The sequence below is a fragment of the Canis lupus genome, chromosome 35 (assembly GCF_003254725.2).
Source record: "Canis lupus dingo isolate Sandy chromosome 35, ASM325472v2, whole genome shotgun sequence".
In the NCBI taxonomy this organism is placed as follows: Eukaryota; Metazoa; Chordata; class Mammalia; order Carnivora; family Canidae; genus Canis; species Canis lupus.
This window is the reverse complement of record NC_064277.1, coordinates 4,373,277-4,400,428: the sequence shown is the minus strand read 5'-3', so window position 1 is coordinate 4,400,428 and position 27,152 is coordinate 4,373,277. Positions and strand designations below refer to the sequence as shown.

The 27,152-nt window shown below is 36.0% G+C and overlaps 1 protein-coding gene across 17 annotated transcripts in view; it reads right to left on the bottom strand.

Moving 5' to 3' along the window:
* Positions 1-812: 812 nt before the first annotated feature.
* The window catches only part of PRPF4B (pre-mRNA processing factor 4B), a 40,487-nt gene continuing 14,147 nt past the window's right edge, over positions 813-27,152 (bottom strand). The window contains exons 5-21 of one of the 17 annotated variants that reach the window (XR_007408432.1): positions 26,248-26,424; positions 22,214-22,369; positions 20,711-20,792; positions 19,165-19,375; positions 15,762-15,835; positions 14,136-14,226; positions 13,341-13,488; positions 12,102-12,239; positions 11,355-11,508; positions 8,730-8,844; positions 7,992-8,143; positions 6,548-6,634; positions 4,171-5,465; positions 3,565-3,650; positions 3,235-3,307; positions 2,734-2,779; positions 813-990 (exon numbers count right to left, since the gene is read on the bottom strand). Coding sequence is in view for 1 of the 17 variants with exons in the window: in XM_049106010.1 (XP_048961967.1) it covers positions 5,262-5,465; positions 6,548-6,634; positions 7,992-8,143; positions 8,730-8,844; positions 11,355-11,508; positions 12,102-12,239; positions 13,341-13,488; positions 14,136-14,226; positions 15,762-15,835; positions 19,165-19,375; positions 20,711-20,792; positions 22,214-22,369; positions 26,248-26,424 (1,789 nt within the window). In the remaining 16 variants the exon portion in view is untranslated. Of the gene's footprint in view, positions 5,466-6,547; positions 6,635-7,991; positions 8,144-8,474; positions 8,637-8,729; positions 8,845-9,553; positions 9,678-11,354; positions 11,509-12,101; positions 12,240-13,340; positions 13,489-14,135; positions 14,227-15,761; positions 15,836-19,164; positions 19,376-20,710; positions 20,793-22,213; positions 22,370-26,247; positions 26,425-27,152 lie in introns of those variants that run through there. The other 16 variants (XR_007408424.1, XR_007408431.1, XR_007408428.1 and 13 more) reach the window with 16 other exon arrangements.

The following is a 27,152-nucleotide window of genomic DNA, read 5'->3' as shown; positions in this document are numbered from 1 at the left end:
TGTGACCCTAGTCAGTTGCTTTAGACAGAGGAATACGTAGTTCTCAAACCTCCGCTGGCCCACGTAGAAAACTGCAGCCGGGGCCTTGGCAAGGCGGCTGGCCAGAGCCACTGCCATTATGGCCCATTTCTTACAAAAACCAGGGCTCGACCACGAGGTGGAGAAGGTAGCATCTGCTAGGTCAGGTGTGCCCCACGTAGCCAGACACTCTGGCCCTGCATCCTCCAGTCCCGCTTTGTGTGTTAAAAGATTCATTCAATCTCCTGGCCCTTCTTAATGCTTTACATTTTAAGCTGAGGACATTTCCTTAAAAGGAAATGAGGAGTGGAGAGACGAAGGATACAGTCCAGTATTTGTCAGGCTTCCCCATCTGCAGTGGACCAACTGGTTTACATCATTACAGCAAAGGGAGTCCTCTCATTATTTATGTTTCTATTAGCATAATCAAATCAGAAATATATGTAACAAGAACACAAATACCATACCCTTTGGTGTGTTCTGCATGGAGTTGCTGGGAAGTATTTTGGGGTCTGTAAGGAAGATCATACCAAGTCGGCCGTTTCCTCTACAACTTTCCCCTTCACGGGTACTCACAATGCACATCAGGTATCTTCTGAGGAACTTTTAACACAAATATCTAAACTTTAACCTGGCAGCTGGCAGTCCTATTTGGGCACAAAATACCTTTCAAAGCACATCTATGAACACCAGTGAAATAGCATCTAAGAAACTTTAGGTAGGAAATGATGTTTTTAACTTAAAACTAAACATAAAATACCAAACTACAACGAAGGAAGAATCAGGAGACAGTATGGTAACAAGAGACATATTTTATTAGTTTTCCCAATAATTGGAAAACATTGCTGCTAAAATTTAAGTTACAATTCAAATGATACCATGATTAACTGGGATACACATTGAGTATTTTCAGAGACCAGCTTCCATATCTTGATCACTAAATGGAAAGATTCTTCAGAACAGTCCCTTACCCTACATACAGAAGGAGAAAAAAAAATTAAAGATGCCATGATGATATCTATCAAACTGGAAAACATTTTAAAAGTCAATTTAGCATACATTATTGACATGTAAAAAAAACACAAACAAATTTGTACCGAACATTTCCATAAGGAAGAAATGCCATCTAAAAGGATGATAAAACTCATGTTGAATACAAACTTGAACTAGGATACTACTACAAGAAACACTTTATGAAGCCCAGTTTCTAATCAGGTCATCATAACTAATGAAAGGAAATTATTCGAGTTTCTACTTTTTTCCTATCTCCAACATTTAAAAGGGCATTCTTTAACTACTTCTGTGATTCCGGTTTCATTTCAGAGATTCTATTTCTACCTAGCCAGCTAGCGTTACGAAATGATAAAGAACACAGAAGGAATGCAAATATGAAACAGATCTGAGAACATTACATTTCTTTGCCTCTATCACATACCATGAAACATACACATTTTTTGTATTGTAGAAATGTCCTGAGTATTTGTTTTGGAGAAAAAAGGTAATTATTATAATGGCAAATAAATTACAATACCTTAAAAAACAATTATTTTGAAAGTAGTAGAATGGAATGAGTTATACATTGGGGAATAAACAGGATGCTATTAATAAGGACTTAAGGGTGAATATAAATACTGGGAAGGTCTTTAAAATTTATGACAAGATGCTTCCCCCTTCCTTCAAATCTTTGATACCTCATTCAACCTGATTTCTGATACCTTCAAGTATAAGGTCCATCTAGAGAATGGGGTCTACAGTGTATCTGCTTTCCGGATCTCACCCCCCAGCTACAGAAAGAACTATGACGTTTTTGAGGATTATGTCCTAAGATTTAGGAACCCCGACGTCTGACAATCACATGGTATTTTTGCTCAGATGTGTATTAAACAAATGCTTTATCTGAGATTAACTTGTTTGAAAACTATACAGCTACTCTGAAATACGAATGCAGGATAAAGATAATTCACTAAATTAGAACCATCATCTAACAGAGGTCTTACGAAGTTCCAAATTTCTGCCTCAGAAAATTACTAATTCTAATAAAATCACGTATATGTATGTAAAGAATGTTTACAGGGTTCCCTTCAAGTAGACAAATCTAGGAATGCTAAATTTGGGAACAAAGATCTACTCTCACTTATAAAGAAAAACTGACAGTGGTTCTAAATATTTTGTCTATCTTAAGACCATGACTGGACCACTTGTAAAAAAGTTATTAAAAGGGAAAGTTGGGGAATAGAGTATTAAAGGAGTTGGGTAACACTGTTCTTAAAATTCCACTTTCTATTCTTTTGCATCTGCAAAGGAGGTAAGATACCTAAAGACTACTTTTTGATGTATGTGATCTTGGTGGTTTTTCTCACAACCCCTAGGAACCAATTTTGATGGCCATGTGTTCTGTGGAATCTCACCATTCAAGAGTCTTTCATAGTATCACTAAATCTGACCACAGTGTTTATTTGGGGGGGGGGCGGGGGGGTGGGTGGGTATGGAGAGGAGAGAGTGGGGAGCAGGGAGAGGAAGGAAGCATGATAAAACAAGCACTTTACAGATGAACACCACAACAGCACTACTACTCTAAGTGCCAAACATTAACGAAACCCAAATCATAATGCTGAAAACTAAAAAAATTAGACAAAAATTAAATGGAGGATTCTTTTTTTTTCTTTCTCTCTTTTTTTTTTTTTTTTAATTTTAAATCTTTTATAGGACAGAAACCTTAGCTCATGTCTTCTGGCTGTCATCATCTTCCACTGAACTGCACCTAAAACACAAAGAACAAGTAACAAGCAACTTTGTTTTTTAAAGAATAGGTTAATAGTTTTGAAGGCATAAGATGAACTGTTTCTAGTGGAAGTTAACTTATTAAATAATTACATAAAACGAAGCCATGAAAATCACCAGAAGCATCAAAATGTTAACTATTTTGAGTGCAAATAACTACAAAAGACTCGAATATGCAGCATATTATCACCAAAATAAAGTAAGTCATGGTGGGAAAATCACTACCCATTTTATTTTGTTAAGGTAGACAAGCTGCACCTGTGATGCCTTATTTAAAAGGCATCACTCTACCTGAAGATGGAAACCACCTTTAATTTATTTTAGTAAGTCTAAACCATGAAGAGACGGGGTGTAGATTCAAAGTTGGCTTATTATATCATCTATCACCTTCCTGGCTGTAGTTCATTTCATGTCTTTAAATGGAGCAAAACCCACCAGAAGAATGCTGCTATTCTGATTTTCCATTCTTGAATGCACCAAAATGTGCATGCTTGTTGTAATTAGGTGCCTGGGTGAATAAAAAAATCCCATTTACAATTTAAAAATATTATTTAAACCCCTAAAATCTGGTTATTTTCCACAATGCTCAGGAAGACAAGCATTATATTTTACCACCCAAACAGAAAAGATGTACATACATTTCTGAAAAGTCTCTCCTACCATGTTAAAAATATGAATTCCTTTGTGTTGCAAACCCAAGCTGATTTACATGATTTGTTTTAAATTGTTGCTAAATGTTTATCTACACATGCTGTCAGAAATAACCTTGTTAAGAAGGTGAAGCTGGTGTCTCAGCAAATCAGACCCCTTGGAGAAGGCGGTGAGTGGCCTGTGCCCCGTTTTCCTTTTCTCTTTCCGCACCATCAAAAGGAAAAGTGAGAAAATAGCAGAAACATTAGTTAAATCCTGAATTACACCCCGTAACCTACAGGAATTATCTCACTACACTGAAAACTGACAATACTTGTAGGATTTTTTTTTTTTTGACGAAATAACTTAGAATCCTGATTATTACTAAAACGATTAACTTGTGGCTAGGCTTAATCTTTAACAAATAATTCTTTTAAAGACTTAAAGGAAGAAACGAAAGGTTGCTTTTTAACTATTTATGGTTTACCTGACTTACCAGCACTGAAGACAAAAACTTTTAAAAATGGCTACAAATGCCTTGTTCACAAAAGACTTTATTATCTAGTGATGCATACTGAGAACATACAGAAATCTGCATGGTCCACTTCACATGCAGGAGAACAATCTTCACTTTACAATAAGTGAGTGTCAACTGTTTTATGCAATAGACAACACTTTAAAGTCACATTCTTAAAGAAAAGCTTCATTTACAAAAGAAATAAAAGGTAAAGAAGCAATTACCGCTTTTAAAAAGCAGCTGCTTTGTTCAAGAGTGGAAGGTTTATGCCTGTATTGAAAGACAACATGATCACAAATAATGAAAACAATGAACAAATGAAAAACACTTTTACCATAAAGCAGTACACTTTCAAAATGACATACAAATAGTTAAAAATTTCATTATGTTGTCTAACTTTTAAATATGAGGACTTTCAGAATTAGGCCTCAACATGTGTAATTAGTAAAGGAAAACTATGCCTTGTTTCTACGTCACTACGAACTGTATTTAACAAAATGTATATAAAGTCTATAGCAAGTTGATTTAAAAAATTAAAGTTAATAAGAAACAGTACACTGAAGGCGCTCTATCCATCAAGCGCATACTCTTCCAATTTTAAATGTGATGAACAGAACAGAAACTGTAACTATGCCACAGTTGCAATGCCAAAAAATAAAAAAGATCAGTTATCACACATGCAGGGAATTCCGCCACAAAGCTAATATCCCTCATTTGTCAACTGTTCCAATAAAATAACATCTTAAAACACCAGTGATGTTGATGGTTTAGCTTACCTTCAGTGTACTGAATGTTGTACACAACCTGCTTTAAAAGAGGAGACCATCCCTGCAGGCAGGCTCAAGAAGGAACAGACCCCTTTCGGCACTGACTACACCAAGGGCATGCTGCTGTGGCCTGCACACACACACCTAGGAAAACGTGAATATAAACAGCATTTATGCTGGCCATTTTATCTGAAGACCAATATGAAGCCAAGTTTGCTAAAAATAAATCAACCACCCAGTATTACTACTCATTTTATAACAGATGCTTTTTGTCTTTTATGTGAACTGCAACCATATACATTAGCACTGTAATTTTGTGCAGTCTTGGCAATTAAAACAGTTCTACAGTGAAATTTCACATAAGACACAAAACAGATTAACTAACATTTCTAAAAGAAATATCACCCTTGGTGTTAATTCAAATATATCATGCTTCCTCAAATTTGCTGGAGAAATATTTATAAGTTTATATACATTAATAAACTGCTGTGAAATTTCTTCAGTCTTTGTATTTAATTACTCAAACCCTTGGAGCTTCTTCATCTCGTTTAAATTTTTTCCTGGATGAAGGCATGCTGTAGGGCCTGGTTGATGCTAATTCGTTTAGCTGGGTCCAACATTAGGATCTGGTCCAACAAGTCCTTTAGCTGGTGTACTTTTTTACGCTGGTCTTCAGGAAGTCGCTGGCACCCAATCAAGTCAGCCAATAGGTCCTTGGTTGGATTAATGGTGCTCATGACAGTAACTTTCTCCTAAAAATAATTTTTAAAAATGTGTATGTCTACATGAGTTACTAAGTATATGTACCTTAAACCAGACTGCTTGGTCTATCAGAACTTTTAATACATTGCTATATATAAATATATCATCATCTACTCATTTAAAACTTCCCCATGGCTTCCTCTATTCTCTACATCTTTTTAAGAAGCAACCAAAAAACCTGAATGAAATGAAAAAAAAAAAAAAAAAAAAACAACCCCAAAGTAGCTATGATAGTTTAAAAAAAACATACTGTTAATTTGGTAAAAAGATCAAAATGCTAACAGAAAGGAAGTCTATGAAAATCGACACACAGTTAAGTAATTAATAATAATTAACAGCAAACACTTGTTATTTGAACTGTCCTTTCCCTACCCTAAAGTGGTAACAGGAGGACACGGAAATGTTACGTGCTCTGACAAAGTTAGGAATAGACAATATAATAGGGACAAAAACAGAAAAGCCCTTACTTCAACCTGTAGGTTTTGCAAAGCCTCATACAGAATGTGTATTTCCCCTGAGGCTTGAAGCTGGATCAACTTTTTTTAGGGGATGAGGAAGTACAGGTGGCAAATAAGGTCAGGATGGTCTGTAAGCAGAGAGGTCTGACACAGCATGCCCTTCAGCTAACTGCCAGATGTGGAATGGTGGGGTTTACAGAGCACCTACCACGAGGGGTTGCAAACTGCTGAAGATGGCAGAGTTCCATCAGAGAGGAACCCAATGAAGAGATTTTAAGCAGGGAGAATAACACGATCAGATTTGTTTTTAAAAAGTTCACTCTGGCAAGCAGTACAGAAGCTGGATGGGAGGCCAGAGAAAGAATGATCCAAAGAACAGAGGAAGAGAGTCTAAATAGGACCTATAATAAAAATAGACTCATTATCCTAGACAAACATTTTTAAATCCCTTCCTCTTTCTCATAGCCTGATTGTGTTTGATTCAGGAATTGGCCAACAGCAAAAGGAATTATTTTTAGTGTTTTAAATGTTCACAGCTCCTAGTACCACCCAGTATTTAGTTCATTCACAAATAAGACAATCATTTCACGTAAGGACAGTTAAAAGAGACTTACCCTCTCTGTTACTTTATCAACTTCTATATACATGAAGTTGAGATTTTGATCAAAATGTTGGTCTTTGAATACGCCTTTCCGAATCATCTGGCAATAAAGCAAAACAAAACTTGGGTCTTGAACTATTATGAAATAGTCTGGCCTACCAACAATTTAACACATAACCAGTCACAATTAAGACTTATTTTGTCTCTCTGGGTTTGTCTTCTCATTTAGGAATCTTTTAGATTCCTTGCTCTAGAGAGTTTAACATCTTTGAAAAGGCTAATATAAATGCTGTGCCTAGAACTACTTAATAACTTGAAATTGTATTTTCCAAGGCAGTGACTTAAACCAACTATACCATCACATTGTGCTTTCACTATTCAAAACTGAGGCTTAAGCAAAGACAAAATCATTTGCTCTCAGATAGGAAAAATATAACACATTAGGGGCCTTTTCTCTTGGCAGTTTAAGAAACCCAGTGACATTTTAAAAATTAAGTTCCAACAGCCCTGAAATGATACAGGTCAGACCTCATTAAAACAAATACCAACGTTAACTAATTTCTGTGTAAATTATTCTAAACAAGTGCAACATGATTGAATTTGGACAGTACCTAAAAAACATAATGGCTTCTGACCTACTTTGGGAAAAATCTGTAAACTCCCAGAAATTCAGCAAATTAAGCTGAAGTCATCGGAAATCTAACATATAGCCCTCAGACAAGTTATAAGTGCCTAAAATTTCTGCTTCATTTCTGAAACTAATTATTGCAGCTGAAGCATTAAGGGCAAGTTTTATGTTAGAAGGACGTCAATTTCAAGTGAGTTTTTCTTGGTACCTTCCTTTCCCAAATAACTTCCAATCTTTAATAAGCTGATTGCCATCAAGTTCCTTTTCCAATATTCACCCGTCATTCTCTGGCAACTGAGCCCTTCTTCACATCTGAACTAACCTGACCTGCATCTTTTTTCATTCCACCTCTCAAGCATGTTTGGTGCTGTTACCAATAACGGTGTGCTCCCAAGGCTGCTTCTCTGCCCATCATTAAAGGATAATAAATGGAACAAGGGAAGAACAAAGATATGAAACAGTCATATATACATGTATGGTTGCTTAACAAATGTATGCTCATCAATCTCTCTTCCTCAATTCCAATTCTATTCTGTAGGCCCCTACTCTTCTGCTTAAAAGAGTAAAGAAAAGCAAAGAGAGATGTTAGAGGGGAACAGGAAAATGGAGCTCTCTTATTCACTTCTGATAGCTCTTCGCTGACTAGAACCACTACCTTTAGTAGCAGAAATGAAAAAGAGCTAAGGAATCACAGTAGCCATATAGCTGCCTTTCTGAAATGGTTTTATAGCCACTAGTGAGTGATGAGTGCAGTAATGCATTGGTCTACAGTAAACTATTGCTAAGACGTTAAAAAAAATAATAATAAAAACTCACATTAATGCCCTACCTTATTTGGCATCTTTCCTTTGAGGTCCATGGCGAGCTTCAACATATGGTTATTGGTTTTGCCAGGAAATAAAATTTTTCCAGTGTAGAGCTCATATAAGGTACAACCTACAGACCACATATCTATACCATAGTCATAGCTTTTACCTATAACTGAAAACAAAACAGAAGTTTTAATACATGATGATAGTAACAATCCACTATTTACTTTCATTAATAGGGGATTAATTTAGCTTGGCTTACATAACTGCAATCTTAATACCTCACTTTGGCATTAGCTTCATGTTTTTTTTTTCCCCCACTAATTCTTAACTTAAAATCTTAAAAAATGAGGGAATGCAGAAGGAATTGAAAGGGGGGCAGGGGGCAGAGGAAGTGTGTATTTCTTTTATTTCACCTTTGGTGGAGGTGCTAACCAGCCTCAACCAAGGCACAGGAAGAGCAAAAAAAGGTCCCATACAATCCATAAATTTGATAATCAGACCTTGAGTAATCAAGAGCAGTCTTCTAAAGCCGAAGATTTTCCACAACTGTTTTGCTACTCTTGCCAGACATGATCAAGACTCCTGTCACAACTACCACCATTCCACCTGAGGAGGATGAACTTGCTACGGTTCCCTTCCTCATCAATGACCTCGTGCAGCTGCTGAAGTGCGATGGAAAACAGTACTTAGACATTAAATATGCTGTTTCCACTGCATATGATGGCCCAGGTCAAAGAACATTTGAAGAAACTTACTGATTTCAGGAGCACGATAAAATCTACTGACAAGATAAGGTGTTATGTCATTATCCGCAACATGTGAAGCCGACCCAAAATCGCAGAGCTTTAAAATAGTTTTTGATTCATTAACCTGCAAAACAGTTTATCATGGAAGTTTAATTCATGTCCAAAATAATTATGACAAGTAATCAGATAAAAATAACTGGCTTTGAGAAGTTACTTCCAATACTGAAAACAAAGTTACCCATTTTAAAATTCCTTTTCTAATTATGTAATAAGTCAATTTCCTAATTATAAAAAAATTAAAAGCTATTAAATATTTGATTACTATGAGTAAAAAAAAAACTTTTTTCAGTGAAGAAATACGGGCTAATACCAAGGACATTTAATTTTAACCAATGCTACTTAGAAAAGGGAGGGGTATAGTAAGAGAAAAATCTCATTGAAGCAAAGCATCTTCTAAAAATCCCCAGAATACCTGAATCAAGTCGAGTTACTATTTAAAGGAACATGAAGACAATTCATTAATAAGGATCAGATTTAGGTTAACTTTCAAGTGACTGTAGTTAACTTTCAGTTGCCAGAAAATTATGACAGCAATGAAAGCAGAGGATGATTCAGATTAAATCTGGACAAAAACAGAATAAGAACATTCTTCATCCGAAGCGGCTAGACCATCCCATATTTAGCAATCACTTCAAGTCTAAAAAGTATCAAATCCCTTAAATATAAAGAAGGTATTAGTTAAGAAAATGTTAAATATATTTGGCACAACTGATAAACACGAACTCTATATTAGTTATTTGTTTCTTTTTTCCTTTGTAAATACTTCAACATACACAGTAACAGTGACATCTGCTGAGAAAGGCTGGAGTTGCTCCCATGGCTGCTGCCACTCATGAGTCAGAAGCATGTTCAGGTCTAACAAGTGAAGATAATTCATATTCCAGAGTCCCTTCCCCCCTTCAAAAGAGACACACACAAATTCCGAGTTGGGACTTGAACTTGGCCTACAGTTCCCACCCCAAAGAAACATAACACTTTAAATAAACTAGGCACTTTCTATTGGGACACCAGAACACTTGGTCAGTGTTACAGATTGGCCCATTAAAGAGGATATCCACAGAATTAAGCTAGTAACGGAAATGATTATTTTTCACGGACAATTTTTAAATGAGAAATTATCAGTTGAACTCCTGGGCTGGCTAAGACGCCTTAAATAATCACAGGATACCCACACTTATCTGCACTCTCCAGTTTGGCTACACAACCTCCATGAGAAACATGGAACTCCTACCACACTGATGGCTGAAATGCTGGGCTAAAGGGTTTGGATTTTCATTCATAAACTCCCTCTGGTTTCTGATGTCTACCTCCTCGTTCTCAGGAAGGAGAGAAACCTGTAATGTCTGAAGTCCATGTGTAAACTACCAGAGTAGCATTAACTCAAAGAAAATGAAGTTTTAAAAACAAGAGCTCCTAAGATACTGGCAAATGTCTTAACTTCTATGGTGGTTACACAGATGTTCACTGCATAATTACCTTTAAATTTTACATATTTTATACAGTCTTCGGTACAGATGGTGTATTTCACAATTTAAAAGAAACAAATGGAGATAAACATTAACTTTGAAGTTGACTAGACAGGTCTATAATTCACTTATTTCACTGTAATTACTTAGCTTCTCTAATCCCAGGTCATATTAGATGTGTAACACATTGTAAAGTCAAACAAAATCTATTACGATGAAGGTCTCATTATTAATGCGGTAGTCTGGAAAGAAATATTTTAAGATACTAAAAAAGAAGAAAGCTCTGAACTAACAGCAAAGTTATTGATGAGGAGTCCTTAACAAACTTTAATGGGATCATAATCTTTTAAAAGCATAGAATGTTATCAGCAGACAAGCTAGGAATTCACCAAGTTGTGAACACATCCCCAACGTTGAATACTTCAGTATGGGGTGAAGAAATGGGGCCAGGGAAGGAAGTAGTACGTGTACACTCACCGCTCCCTAATGGGAATGTATTACTTCTAAATTAAAACAAAAACAAAAACAAAAACCAAACAAAAAAACCACACAAACCCTGTGAAAGCTGTGTATTACCACACCAGAAGTCTCTACTAGGGAGGTAAGATTATGAAAAGGGATGCCTTTCAACCTTAATCACAACCGAGCTCTGCTGTGTTTGGGCTCCTCCTGGGCACCTATAAAACACTACTCCATGTATCTACTTAAGAAATAATTCATTTAAATGTCTCTAACCCTGTTAGACCACAAACTAGAGAACAAAGAGCCATGAACAGTCCTATTTCAAAATGCATTTATTCTACTTAGATACCAGAGGAAGCCCATCATTATTATACTAAGGCACTCTTGGGAATTGTGTGTACTCTAAATCTACCAATTCAAAGGAAAAATTGGGACAACAGCCTATTTCCTCTTTCTTTATACTTAACTATTTAACACTTCATGGACCAATTTCCGAAAAAGTAAACACTGGTTAAGTCCTTTCTAATGGGTAACTAATATGCTGAGTTGTTCTTTTAAGACATCATTTCTACAATAAGACAGTGGTAATCACGTTACTGGTAAGAATCTAAATGGATGCACAAGGCAGCCTGATCGTTTGACTTACCAGGATATTGTCTGGCTTGATATCTGCATGTAGGATATTGCATCTTTTAAGGAGCTTTAATGCCAAGAACAACTGCTGACTGTAGGATCTTACAGCTTTAATATGAAGACCAACATCCTTACCGTATTTTTTTAACACCTCTCGTAAATTCATACTTTTAGGAGAGAAAAAGAAAAAAAAATCACAAAATTAGGGGTGAAAATGGAAATAAAAAAGGCAAAAACATGTTTAAGTATAAAGTAAAATCAAATCCAAAATACAAACTAAAATTAAAGTTCTCTGTTCAAGAGCCCTCCCAGAAATTTAATAAATTACGCTGAAATGAGAGCACATGAACCTGTGTGTATATAAGACAATTTTCCAATAAAACTCAATTTTCAAAATAAATAGAAGGGAAGACATACAATGCCAAAATTCTTATTGATTTTAGAATGGGTTTATATTTGAAAGCCTAAAACCAAAGCTACACTTTTGAAGATCAAAATTGTTATTTCTACTCCACTACTTCCATTTCTTTTTATTACATTGTGAGAAATCTCTCTGTTGAGCTGAAGGCTACATGAGGTTAGTGCCTGACATATAGTACATGGTCGATGAATGTTTATACATTAATGATTGCCAAAAAGCTAGCTCTTAACCAAAAGTAAAAAAGAAAACCAGAGCTAACTGGAAAAAATAAACACACAGAAATCTGTCATGGCGTTTATCTAAATTTTTAGCAATGTACAGGTTTGACAGTGTACCTACCTTAGAGGCTCAAATACGAGACAGAGATGCTGTTTGTGATAAAAGTGTCTGAAGAGTCGCAAGCAATGAAATTTGTCATCAGGATCAGCATCATTAAGTTTTTTCAGGAATTCTAGTTCTTTTAAGCCAGTTTTTTGCCTGAAAAGAAAAATAAGCTTACTTCAAAACTGAATGCAGCATTTAAGAAAACTAAACAATATTTTCTAGTATCCAGTCTCATCTATCGCAAGTGATACCTTATATTTCTAAAGTACCAAGAGCCAATCTGTTGAGGAATGACAAGTGTCTATGTCATTCACACAGTACTTTACACTTCCAAATATTGTTTTCATGGCACTTATTTCCACAATAATCAACAGAAAGAAACACTGGAGGAACAAACTCACCTTGCTTTAAGGAAATTCAATGTTGCATATTTTATTTTCAGGGAGGGGGGGATGAAGAGGGAAAGAGAGAATTCCAAGCAGGTTCCACGCCCAGCATGGAGCCAGACACGGGGCTCAATCTCACAACCTTGAGATCATGACTTGAGCTGAAATCAAAAGTTGGATGCTCGACAGACTGAGCCACCCAGATGCCCTCAATCTTTATATTTTTATTTTAAAAATGTCTTGATGTAAATGCTTTAACAAAAATGGAACCACACTAAGAGTCAAAGAATGGATGTCTTATCAAATACTAACATTTGATTTTCCTCTAAAATTCTAGTTCTAGGGATCCCTGGGTGGCTCAGCGGTTTAGTGCCTGCCTTTGGCCCAGGGCGTGATTCTGGAGTCCCGGGATCGAGTCCCTCCGTCGAGCTCCCTGCATGGAGCCTGCTTCTCCCTCTCTCTGTATGTGTCTATCATGAATAAATAAATAAAATCTTAAAAAAATAAATAAAATAAAATTCTAGTTATAATTTGTCAATAAGCCATATTTTTTAAATGACTTTAAAATATTTTCTAAGCCTAGGGCAGCTGAAGATGTTGATATACATTATAACTGTTCTTTCTAATGTTTTAAAGCCAATGGCAAGTTGACTTTAACATCAGCTCAGTGTGTGGTACAGACTGTACTTATTAAAACTTATGGGTATGACAATTACTTCTATTTTACAAAAGACCAGGGGCAACAGATTCAATACCAGACTTGTCATTTTATAACTGCAATACTTACAGACTGTGTTAACTTTTAAAAAATGTTCACTTGTGAATATCTGTGTTTTTTGGTTTTATTATATAGGTCTTCTGAACTTACATGAGCTCATTGTTTCTGATGATTTTTACAGCCACTTCTTGGTTGGCTCTTGCATTATCTCTGGCTCGTACAACATTACTGAAGACACCCTGGCCAGTGTAGCCATACACATTGTAACGCTTATCTAGGACTTCACCTATGTTCACACCTATAAAAGTAAATTAAGAAATGGAATTTCGACCATATTAAGTAATTACTTAAAACCATGAGACACACATAATAAATCAAAAAGAAACAGTGCAGTCACTTAAAAAAAATGTGTCAAAGCTCTACTGTGTGCCTGATTTCCTGGACACCACGGAGAATCAAAGACGAGCCTCCATCAGTCACTCTGTCATAATGTGGTTCAAGCTGCATGCCCAATCCCTATCAACTGAAGATTTTAACATTGAGTAGGGAAGAAACGTGCTCACTGAAGTGTTTCCAACTGTAGTCCTGAATGACAAATACTGCATGACTGGTATCCCAAGTTCCTTGTATGTCGTATTTCTTGGTTTCAGATCAAGACGAAGCAAGTGACATTCCCCTTTCCTCCTGGAGGATTATCTCATAGCTGAAAACAACTTTGAATAGATTTAAGTTGCACATCAAGTCTTTACCTCACTTCTATTCATTAAGCTCCTACGCTGCTTACTAGAATACAACATGGGTTCATGCAGCTATTAGATGTGCCACACATTTTAAGTGATGGCACTGTAATGTGACTTTCAGAGCTCTCCAATGTGTGACTGCATCAAGCAATATATTTCCACAAAATGTAATGAACTCTAAAATTAATTAGAACTGTGAACTTACGGTAATAGCCTTCTGCATCTGTCCAGTTATCCCTGAGGTTGGGATTCTCTTTGAAATCTTTTCCAATGCCAGCAGCCCGAAGACGAGCACTCTGAAATGAAGCAGGTGACAACAGAGCGATTTACCTACTAATCAGGCGCTTCCTTTAAAAAGCAAAATGGGCCAAACCAGCTATAATTCAATATAAACATTTTAGCCAATTAAGTCAACTCTTACCATCACCTGTGTAAATGCAATATAGCTAAAAACATTATTACCCAAATCTCACATCACAATAATGATCAGAAAAAAAATTAACCAAGTATCTTCAAAAACTCTTAGGAATAGGACTAGGGCATTATAAATGAAAATAAGAACTTGGAACTTGATCTGGTTTTCCTTTTTCTTTTTTAAAGACTTTATTTATTTATTCATGAGACACACACACACACACACACAGGCAGAGACACAGGCAGAGGGAGAAAAAGGCTCTGTGCAGGCAGCCCGACGTGGGACTCGATCCCGGGTCTCCAGGATCACACCCTGGGCTGAAGGCAGCGCTAAACCACTGAGCCACCCAGGCTGCCCTAGATCTGGTTTTCTATTGCTCTTAATAGACAAAGGAGGACAAAAATTACAGAAGGGCACTCAGTTAACCAGTGTTCAACTCTCTCCCCTACCAATTTCCATATTTCTTTCACTGCTTTGTCCACGAAACATCCCTTGGCTTCTCTTCCCATATACCCATGAAATGTCACTGGCTGCACTACGGTTTGTGTGGGAAATTAACAGTATTTAGCACTTCTGAAGAGTATTACATCACTTTCCATGATACCAAGAAGACCCTGAACCATACATAGTCTAAGCAAGCGATTGGTGCTGATACTTTCAGTGGCTTAAACATCCTGTCATCCTGTCTTAACTTTGTTTTGGTGTTCTTGTAGCAAAAATACATACATTACTTAAGCCAATGACCAGTGTTTTCAGGGTCCTGGACAGATTGCTTAACCCTACTCCATTTTTAATGTTTCTATTTTATGTTTATCCCTCCACTCTCCCTTGCCAAAGCCTCCTTATTTTTTTGTGTTCTCTTGAATTTATAATGAAAATGGTCTCATACTTTTGAATATGTTAAGACTTTTCCAAGAAAAAGTACTGATAAAATAGCTTTAAAAAAAAATTTCTTAACCCCCTTCCTTGTATTAACATTCCCAACTCTTCAGTGAGTGTATTAGTATCCAAATCCTAAATTCTCAATCACCTACAATATCAAAGCCCAAAGTGGACTCTCTTCTAACACAGGCCTAGAAATTACTGACATCTTATCTCAGCTAACTAAGCACCCCCACCGCCATTTGTAAATCCAAGAAAAAATTTCAAAACAATAACTACAAAAAAAACCCTACATGTTTAAATCATTTGTTTTTCTGAAGCTCTCAAATTATTCTGCTATACTCGTTTTTAAAATCTTGACCTAATTTTACACTTAAAAAATGTTGTGACACTAGTACAAAGAGTTTTCAGATACACCTCAGACTGTCCAAATGTTAACAGTTATTAATTTGCTTTATCCTTCTCTATATACAACACACATACTTAGTATATATTTTTAATAGCTCTGTTTTTATGACTTTAAAAGTTACTTACATCAAAATAGGCAGCAAACATATCATCAGATTCTGTAAACATATCAGGTGCCAAGAGCTTCTTTTGAGATGAACCTTAATGGAAAATAACAGTAATATTTGAAAAATGAAGGGATACGAATTAAAACACAAATAAGTCATCAATGTAAATCATTAGCAATTCATACTTCCCCCCCTTTTGTACATCAGTTTTTCATTAACCAACTTAAAAGTCACTTTGTAACACTTTATATAAAGCTATCTATTTTTTACTAAAATAATGCATTTTAGAAAGCTGAAAGACCTAATGGCAGTATTTTCTCCACTGTTAAATATGCTAATAGCTAAATGATTATGTATTAAAATCAAAGTTCCTCTTTAAAGTATTTAATTTCCAAACTGCAACTCAATCTCAAAAAGTTAATACTCCCATTATAGATCTAGATCTGTATATATTTCTCCCCTAAAAAGTCCAATAACCCCAGAGAAAAACTGGGCAAAATAAAAGGAGCTAAAAAAAAAAAAAAAAAAACCCAGGCAATGGTTTTAAGCATATGAACCTATACCCAATCTCATGTATAGTAAGGGAAACACAAGTTAAAATTACTATGAAATACCATTTCTCTTTTGAGACAGGCTAAAAAACCTGAAAGCATGATAACATTCTGGTAACAAGGCCCTGATAAACAAGTATTCAGACATTACTTGGGAGGCAACCGTACAAGCCTTACAGAGTAAAATTTGTAAATATAGCAAGATTATATTCATCGGATACAGCAACCCCGATTCTAGGAAATCATCTTAAAGACACCATGGTGAACATTAAAAAAATGACTTAATGTGCAATGCTACTGTAATTAATGCTCCAATGAATAATCAACAAGTGGATACAACACAAACATCCACTCTTAGAAGACAGAGTGAATAAACCTTGGTATACTGATTACACTGGAATAGCACATAGCTGTAAATAGGAATGAAGATCTTTTCATACTGATGAGTTTGTCTATTTTTGTGTGTGCTTGTCTAGGCAGCATACAACACACAGATGTGAAAGACATTTTAATAATCAAACAGAAAATTCCTAGAAATCAAAAGCAAACAAAATAAACCTAAATCTATCTGGTGTGTAGTATAACCATACAGAAGTATTTCACATGAATTTATACCTTGGAATGTATCCCAAAAAGAATCATTACATTTTCAATTTGCATTCACTACATTCAATATTGGTGATTATACTGAAAATTATGTACATGAAAGCCTCAAAATAATCTAAATAATGTTATTAGGAATCATGTTTTTCACTATAAAAGAAATAGGAAATCAAAGAAGTTAATAAAAACCCTATAATCTTAAGTTCGAATTGGCAATTTTTCAGTATGAACCTCCTCTTTCCAAAAATATATGTATATCCTAGCTTTGAACTGAAAAGTCCCATGAATGATGAACACACCCTAAGTGCCTTGTGAAGTCTAAATGGCATTTCTTATTAAATGGAACCAGGGTTTCACGGAGCAATAGCTGCTTCTGTTCTGGGATAAGATATGCACAAGGTGACTTGTGGTATCCTACAACATGGTAGAACAGGGAGTTTGCAAACTACAGAGTGGGGGCAAATCTGGTCCCTTGCTTGTTTTTATATGGTCTATTTTTACATTTTTAAAGGTTATGGGGAAAAACATAAGAATATTTTGTGACATGTGAAAACTATATGAAATTTAAATTATGGTGCCCACATAGTTCTGGGAATGCAGCTGCTTCTGCATTACGACAGCAGTTTGGTAGTTGGAACAGAGAAAAAAAACAAATTACGAAAGCCTAAAATATTGACTGACTTTTCACAGACAGTTGCCAACCTGTCCTAAAAAGAAACATATTAATACCAATAAATCCCATAGGATGTGGATCAAAAGCATATTAGAAACCAACTTAAAGGGGCTCCCTCCTCATCTCAGTTGGAGAGAGAATTTAAGTACATAATGATACCAAATAATAAAAACCTGACAAAAGCCACCTAAATCTCACTGGTCATCTCTGGAGGTTGTTAATGTACCAATACTATTTTATACTAAGTATTAGTCAATAAAAGCAAAATAATCAAGCATTTATCCCAACTTTCCCGTACAAACCATCTCTCTTGGGTAATCAAAGAACAGAAACCTCTTCTTTTATGGAATTACAGCTAACCATTCAAAAGGAATAATGGACATTTAAGAATTACCACTTCAGAGTGTGCCCACCTACCCCTCAACCCCTGAGAAATAATGGATCTAAGTAATGATCACCAATGGCTGCTGAAACTGCCAGGTCAACAGCTGAAGGGAAACTTCATGTGAGACAGATGTGATCATCTTATCTAAACACAAAGTCTCAACATCAATAAAAATAGGACAAGCACACACCACAAACCACCTGATGTGATGCAAGTACACACCACCATTTATGCAGTATTCTTGCCAAAAAAATTAACTTAAATCTACTCAAGTCTTTAACACTTTTATTCGATTCAAGAAACACTGAGATAGAGGAAATAAGATAAATGATGCAAGAATGTGGCAAAATCAGAATGGAAAGAAAAGTTTATGGGACACATGGCCCGAGTTATCTCCACAAGTATATGGAAAGAGGGGGAAGAGAAGGATGAGAATAACTCTTAAAGACGGAGATTAAGAGATATGTGCATCTTATTTGGATTTTGATTTAAACCAATTGTAATTAGAAAGACATTAAAAAATGATCAATTATTTAGATATAAGTAGTGTTTTTTTTATTTTTTAAAGATTTTATTTAGAGAAAGTGTCAGCAGAGGGAAGGGAGAGAAGTAAAGGAGGATCTTCAAGCAGACTCCCGGCTGAGTGTAGAGCCCAATATGGGGCTTAGTTCCAGGACCTTGAGATCAAGACCTGAGCAGAAATCATGGTTGAACACTTAACTGGACTGAGCCACCCAGGCACCCAAGAACTGTTTTTGTTGTCGTTGTTCAAGTCCTTATCTAGCAGAGATACAAAATGAAGTATTTATAGATGAAATGAAATCATGGCTGGGATTTGCTTAAAATACTCTAGCAAACAAAACAGAAGGCAATGACATTTTTTTTTTTTTTTTTTTTTTTAAAAAGAAGCTCTATGCCCAAAGCTGGGCTTGAACTCAAACTCAAGATTAAGAGCCACATGCTATGACTAAACCGGCCAGGCAGCCCTGACGGAAGGTAATGAATACATGGGATTCAGTATAATACTGTTTAGGTTACGTCAACTAGTCAAAAACATTTATAGGGAACATTTAATATTGTTATTATCATAAGACTTAGCAAGGGCAATGTTTCTAATCCTTTCCATATTTCCCCATCCTAAAACAATCTTTCATTATTTACAGAACTAAAAATTCAGAAAAAGAATGGTCCAAATAGAAATCTAACTTACCATTATTCTGTTCAACGGTCATTAGATTATGCTTGGCTTTTACTGAGGCCTCAAATGTATCAACATTTTCTCGTTCATACTCTTTAACATCAGCAGCTACCCTTTCCAGAATGTCATCTGGAGAGGGTGACCGTGTACAGGTACTGCTCTGGGGACTGCTTGGTTCAGATGGCACAGACATATTGCTATCTTCAGCAAGATATTTATATTTCTGTAACAAAAATACAACATATTATTTTCATAAAATCCGACGCATATTTGCTAAGAGGTATTGCACTGAAAAGAGTGTAAATGTTAAAAATTTTAAAAAGGTACTGATGCCTTGATTGAATCAGATCCGCAATCCCTTACATATAACTCCAAAACTCACAAAACTCTGAATAAGTTTTTCTATGTTTGGTGCACACTCCTGAGGAGACAAAGCCTCACCTAATAGATGTGAAACTATTTATAGTCTTTTTTTAAATCTCCCCCATTGTGAACATAATATGCCTCACTGCAGAAACACTAATGTGTTTGATAATGGGGTGCTGTTCCTGTTCTAGACCCCACTAGTGGGGCTAAATAATATACATAGATGCACCATATTACCTTTCTAAAATTCAAATAGTTCTGAGTTCTGAAGCACATCTGGCCCCAAGGGCTGGAGATAAGGGATTGTGGACCTGGGCAAGAACAAAAAAAGATTCAACCAAGTCTCTAGGGATATCAGTCTAATAACAACAATTTCATCAGTGCCCCAGAAAAGTGTTTATCTGAAACTCCAGTTTTGGCCCATATCCTCTGGTGATTCAAGTTCTTTCCTTTCCTCTGACCCACCAGTGCCTGATTTATGATTTGCTATGTATATGTAGGGGAGCTGGCACATCTCTTCTTTCCTTCTGTCTGCTGTCTTCCTTATAGGACCTAAACATTTTTTCACTTCTTCCAGAATGTGTTCTCAACTCCATCACTCACCCTGCCATTATTAGGAGAAAATTTTACACTTTACAGGGACTGCCATCCACAAAGGATCTAATGGCCATGGCTCTATCTCAGGATGGCCAAGATGTAACTGATAATCTATGAAGGCAGGTAACCTGATCATTAAATGACAATACAAAGATCTATGTACAATACCCCTTTCTCCACCCCATTTTCTTAATTACCTACCTCTAAACTACTTTTTAAATTACTGAGATGTTCTATTTAAGCAATCACATCTACACAAGGAAATGTACTTTTTTTAGTCATTAAAATGCCCCCCCATAGAAAAAGGCATAATTTTTTGTGAAACAAAATTCCTCCAATTTATTCTATACTCATTTACGAGGGCTTTCTTAAAAAAAAAAAAGGAAGCTTCAAATGTTGTTAGAGTCCTATATGTAAAAAGGGGCAAGTATTTCAACTTTATTAGGAAATTATCTTTTCAAGTCTCATATAATTTCACATATATGATTTTTAAAGACTTACTCAATTGTTACTAACATCACTTCCTTATTAAAGTAAAAAACCTTTTACTAAGAATAATTGTTTAAGGATTGCTCAAAACTTTAATATCACATACCTGAACAATTGCCTGCCTCTGTATTCTTCTCTGTTCTATTAGAGCTTCTTCATCTTCTTCCTCTACATCAAAGTCTTCAAGGCTTAAAAAAAAAATATATATATATATATATATTATATATACACACACATACACACACACACACACACACACACACACACACTTAATTTCAAACATCCTTAGGGAGCCATAAACCAGAACTATTACATAATTTAAAAATAAAAACTGAAAACACAGGTCATCCACAAGCTCCAGCCTAAGTCTTAAGCCATCTTACTCTTTTTCTCCCGTTTCTAAACTCTCTCAGTTGCCTGGTTTGGAATCCTGGCAACTAATTCAACCTTCCTCTGTCTCATTATTTTCATCATTTGTTTCATGGCACCAAACTAGGGAACAGAAGAAAGATCCTTAAGTTCAAAAGAGTAATCCCTGGCTCTACCATGACCGTGGTATTACTCAAGTCATTTCACTCAGCCAGCCTCAGTTTTAACCCCAACAGATTAAGAGAGTGAGACACACAAGCAACCAGTACCTTCTCTGGGTCACTGGGAAAGCTATGGATCCTTTCCCCATCAAAAACACACATGTAAATTTTCACATGCACTCTGAAGGGGAATGTGACTCTACCTCCCAGACCTGCCTGATTAGTCCCAATTTCTTCCCAAAGAACTCCGTAATCTTTACCATCCCTTCTCGCACCTTTTCTATGATCTGCTATTTTGCTGCAGATGAGTAAGCAAAGTGTATTCTCAAGGTACCAGGATCTATGTTTAACATTCCTCACTTAATTTGCATATCACTAGCTCTGACTGGGCTTTCTTGACCTTAGCACTATTGACATTTTGACAATTCTTCGATATGGAAGAGGGCGCTGTCCAGTATATTAGCAAATGCCGAACAGTATCTCCGATCTCTAACCACAAGATGACAGCCAAAAATACCTTTAGATATTGCCAAAATGTCCTCAGAGAGGCAAATTACCCCAGCCGAGGGCCACTGCTCTAAATTATCTTAGTTCTTGAGATGTTCCATCTAGACAACTAAATTCGCACTAAAAAACATTTCTCCATTAGACAATGAAATGTGTCTGTAGCTTTTACACTGTAACAGACATACCCATTACCAAATAGCCTCAACTGCAAAGTATGTAATCTTTTTACACAAACTAAGAAGTTTAAAAATTCGTATACCACCCCCTGCTCCTCCAACCACTACGAAACTGCTAGTCAAGATTGCTAGGGCTATTTAACAGATCTGTTGTCCCTAACAAAAATGAAGAGAAGGCTCATGATATTCACTCCAGTCCAACTGAAACCTCTAAATTCAGAAAAGCATGACCTCTGTCACATAACCTATAAGATATGCACAAAAAATTAACTTTCAAATTCAAGACCTAATTAATAGATTCACTTACAACATCCAGGTGGAAATCAAAGAATTTCAGGTCAAATAGTACTTGTCTAAATTGGAAAAAAAGGAAATTATGGGATATTCCATTCTTACTTATCATCAGATGAAGATTCTTGTTCAACTTTCATTCCTTCTGATAGACTTCCTTTAAATTTATCTTCCTTTACTTTGCTTCTGCTCCTACGTCTACGACCACCCCGTGATCGAGACCGCCTTCTCAAGCGTGACCGGCTCCTCCGACCTCTGTCCCTATTTTGGGGAAAAAAACTTATATATATATATATACACACATTTAAAGTACAAGGTGGGGAAGCTGTGGGTGTGCTGGGGGCAGGAGTATACAGCAACTTTCCGTATTTTTCCAAAGCTCAATTTTGCTGCGAACCTAAAACTATTTTAAAGATGAAATCTTTGGGACACCTGAGTGGCTCAGCGTTTGAGCATCTGCCTTGGGTTCGGCGTGATCCCAGGGTCCTGGGAGGGAGTCCCATTTCAGGCTCCCCGCAGGAAGCCAGTTTCTCCTTCTGTGCATGTCTCTCTCTGTGTCTCTCATGAATGAATAAAAATAAAATCTTTAAAAAATAAATAAATAAAAATGAAAATTTTTTTAAAAAGTTAATTAAAAATTTAAAGTAAAATAATGTATCAGAGAGACTGGAGTAATCAACTTAATTGAAGGTAACTAAAACACAGTTATTGTTCTTACTGGACTGTGAAAGGGGCACAAAAGAACTTTGTGGGCAATGGAAATGTTCTTGATTATGATTATGGGACTATGTGTTCATCAAAACTCATGTAACTACACCAAAAAAGGGTGAATTTAGTTTATGTGAATGTTTCAATAAACCAAAAAAAAAAAAATATATATATATATATATCACCAATAATAAGGTATAGAAAAGAAACGTGACAAAAAGTCTAATTATTTTGGTCTTCAGACATTTTTATAAGTGCATAAAGGTCTTGCCTCATGTTAAACAAAAACTATTATAGCTCAAGAATTAAAGGCAAAGTTTATGTTAGAAAGATGCTGTGGAACCTCCAAACAGAAAAGGCTGCTAAGTCTAGAAGGAACTGGCAAACTCTGTTAATGTCACATCTGACTACCTTGCTTATGTCACATTTCTCCAAAACCCTTACTAAAATGACATGAAAAGAACAACTGAAAAGAAAATCCTCAGGCAAAGAGACTGGGAAAAACTATGACAGCAGAAATGTCAAGAACATTAACAAATCAAATCTAAATATTAGTCCAACAAAATCAGACAAAGTAAATAAGAAACAAGTAAATTGCATGCCACAAAACCCAGGAAATCCTCAAGAATTGGAGACACCATATTCTGCTGGATATGTGAGGTAAAAGCTAAAAAGAACTGGTTGAAAGTCTTTAGAAATAGGCTCTTGTATACTCCCTTTTCTAACTCAGTAGAAAATACTAACCATCTCCCTTCACATTCTGGCAGAGTACTTAAAATTTATTTTATTGAGAGGTGTCGGTTGTTATAAAAACTGACCCAGGTAGCAGGGAGGCACAGTCCTGAACATGAAAGGATTAAGCGGAAGTCTACTTTATGAAGAACCATAACTCTCCTGGCAGCCATGTCAATGTTCTCCAGCAGATGAGAGGATTCTAGAAAACCGCTAGCCCAAAAGAAAAGAGCTTCAGTCATTGATACGCTAAAGAGATTTAATCACACTGAAGTGATACCCACTAATCCACAAATTCTACATTCTCAGAATGAAGAAAGCTTCCATTCAGCTTTCTCAGCAGCTAAGTTTTAATTGAGAATAGGCAACAAGAAGGACCCAGCTGTTTGAATGAAGTCCTCAAAAAGGTAAAGGAACAGCAAAAGGGATCTGGGAAGAAACAAAGTACAGGTAAAAAGAACTATCAAGAATAAAAACTCCCAAAAATAAACTCATTACCATCTTTGAGATGTTATTTCTATAAAACATGAGTAAAAAGGCATATAAAAAATTAAACAGCCAGTAAGTCTTAGAAATAAAAATACAGAAGCATAGGAGAAAAAAAAAAATCAATAGAAAGGAAAAATTCAGACAAAAAGTAGAAAAGGACAAACATAAAAGATGACTGTGGTGGGGGGGAAACCAGTGGAATATAGAAGGCCCAATGGAGGGAGGGGAAGGGGGAGAAAATAATGGGCAGGAAAGCAAACAAAAACAAAAACAAGAGAGAGAAAATTTACCAGAATAGCTAGCTATCATCTTCCTGCTTTAAAAGGGCCTATATAGTGCCCAGCAAAATCAATGGAAAGAAAAGAACCATGCATCAAGGCACATTATAGCGGAATTCCAGAATGTAGAACATTTATTATAAAAGGAGAGGAAAAGAGAAAAATTAAGTCCTGTAAGAAATGCCCAAGCATCAGAATAGGACACTGGGCACCTTCCACTCAGGTCATCACCTCAGGGCCCTGAGATGGAGTCCTGCCTTGTGCCTGCTTCTCCATCTCTCACTCTTACTTATGTACGTGTCAAATAAATAAATAGATAGCACTTCTCAATAGCAATATTGGAAACTAAAAATCAGTGAAATAACAATTTCAAAATTCTTAAGAAGAAATGATTTCAACCTGCAATTCTATTCTTTGACAAATCAAATCAGCAATGAGGATTAAAAAAATAAAATAAAAAGGCTTTTAAGAAACAAAGGTCCCCCAAAGTGTCCTTTCCATAGGAAGCTATCAGAGATGCATTAACAAAGCAAGGAAGTAAAACATGAAGATGCTGCATACAGGGAAGGGAACCACAAAATAAGACAGAAACAATGGAATACTCAGAGGACAGAAAAGGGAAAACAAATTCTACAATGATGGTAATGAGCAGGCCTATCAGTCAGTCTGGAGACAGAAGGCTAGAAGCATTAGCTTGTCCCCTTCCTGTGACTATCTGCTCAGCAATGAGCAATATTGTACAAGATCATAATAACTGTAAACTGGAAGCAGAGAGAAATGTGATCCAATTAGGTAGAAAAGAAAGTGTGAGGGGTGGGATTAAAAAAAGTAATTGTTGGGGCACCAGGGTGGCTCAGTTGGTTAAGCATCCAACTCTTGATGTCAGCTCAGGTTTTAATCTCCTGGTTTTGATTTCAAGCCCCACACGGTGGAGCTTACTAAAAAAGAAAGAAAAAGAAAAAAGAAAGAAACATAATTTTCCAAAGTAAGAAATAGATAATACGGCAATAACTTCAAAAATTTAAACATATACCACCTCAGACAAAGCCCTTCAAGAAATCTAGTATATGAAAATACTCAGATGATGTCAAGATGTACTCACTGGTTGGAATATAAGCCTTTGGAGTGCTGTCTTTTTAAACTACATTCATGTATTAGTTCAATTAAAAAACATTAAAAAATTGGCATATGAAGTCCATTTATATTTGAGTGAAAATATTTAACACACGGGGCACCTGAAAGGCTTGAGTTGATTAAGTGGGGAGTCTTTTGAGGTCTTCTCCCTCTTCCTCTGTCCCTCACCCAACTTGTGTATACACTCTCTCTAAAATAAATAAGCCTTAAGAAAAAATATTTAATGCATATATTTTTAAATGATTCCTGCTTCACAAATCAACACTTTGATTAACCAACTCCCTTTATGTGCTTCACGTAAAATGGTTTCTATTCTGACTTAAACAAGTGTTTTGCCCAGTCTTTCACAATTACTGAGGATATCATCTTGAGTTAGGTTTGTTCTAAGGGAACCAAATATAAATTAATAGAAAAACAGACACAGTATTTGCAATTACATAATGCCAGGAAACTGGGCTACTTATTTATTACCTTCTGATCTACCCTGTTTAAAAAAAAAAAACCAGTAAGCATCGGTCACCTATTTAGCTTAAGAAAGGGAAAAAAGCATTCCCCCTTTAAAAGACTGAGTTTTCAATTAATGCTGATTTATTTAAATTTGAAAGAAACATCTATTAAAGAAAAACCAGTGTGTGCGTGTGAAATATCACACTAGTAAAAAGGAAACTACACAGGATCACAGCTACAACTTTTCAGAGAAAAATGATCTTTAAGAAAACCTACCAACTGAGCTAATACAAAGCTTCAAAGCACACAGTTTAATGAATTATAAGGTCAACATATGTAACATATCTCTACCTCCTCCGTGGAGACCTGCTTCTTCTCCTCGGTGACCTACTACGTCTGAGTGGGGAACGAGACCGTCTTCTAATAGGAGATCTACTTGTCCTTCTTCGGGTCGGAGACCACCTATTGAGTGGGCTTGCATCTTTTGATCTTTCACGTCTACTGAGGAGATCATCTCGAGGTCGTGTTCTTAAGGGGACCAAATACAAGTTAATAAAAAAAATACATCGAATTAATGAATTTGTTTTGCATATAAAGGACATCTTAAGAAAGGGTACACTAACCTGAAGACAGTATGCACATATTAACATGTTTTTTAACAAAACTTGAATTCAGAAAATCACAATGACATTTTGGTATTATGGTACGCACATAGTAAAAGGTCTACTTCCTCCTTCCCACAATTTGAAGAATTACAAAGGTTATTCATGTTGTTAAAGCCACGGATTCTAATTCCAGATAAAACTTGCCTAAGGGACAGTACTCCATTTCCTCAGTTTGAAGACTGTCCTCTGCCTAAATTTTGACATTTTTGCAATATAGTGTCTCATTTTTAATATATCACATATAACAGCATCTTACAATCAATGTTAACCTTAAAACAGCAAATGCATGTAAGGGATTAGAGAAAGGGACAGTCCATCTAGTCGAGGATATATATATTGGTATATCCTTCCTAGAAAGACATTTGACAATACTTTATAAAATGTAAATGCACATTACCTTAGACTTTGCAATTTCACTTCTATGCATCTATTCTATAAAGAAACTTCACATATAACCAACGGACATCTTTGCATACAATTGTGAAAAACTGGAATCAACCAAAATTTTCATGTTTCTGCAAGGGAATGATCAGAGGTGACCCCTGAACATGTAGTTTTGAACAGCGTAGGTCTACTTACAGGCAGATTGGT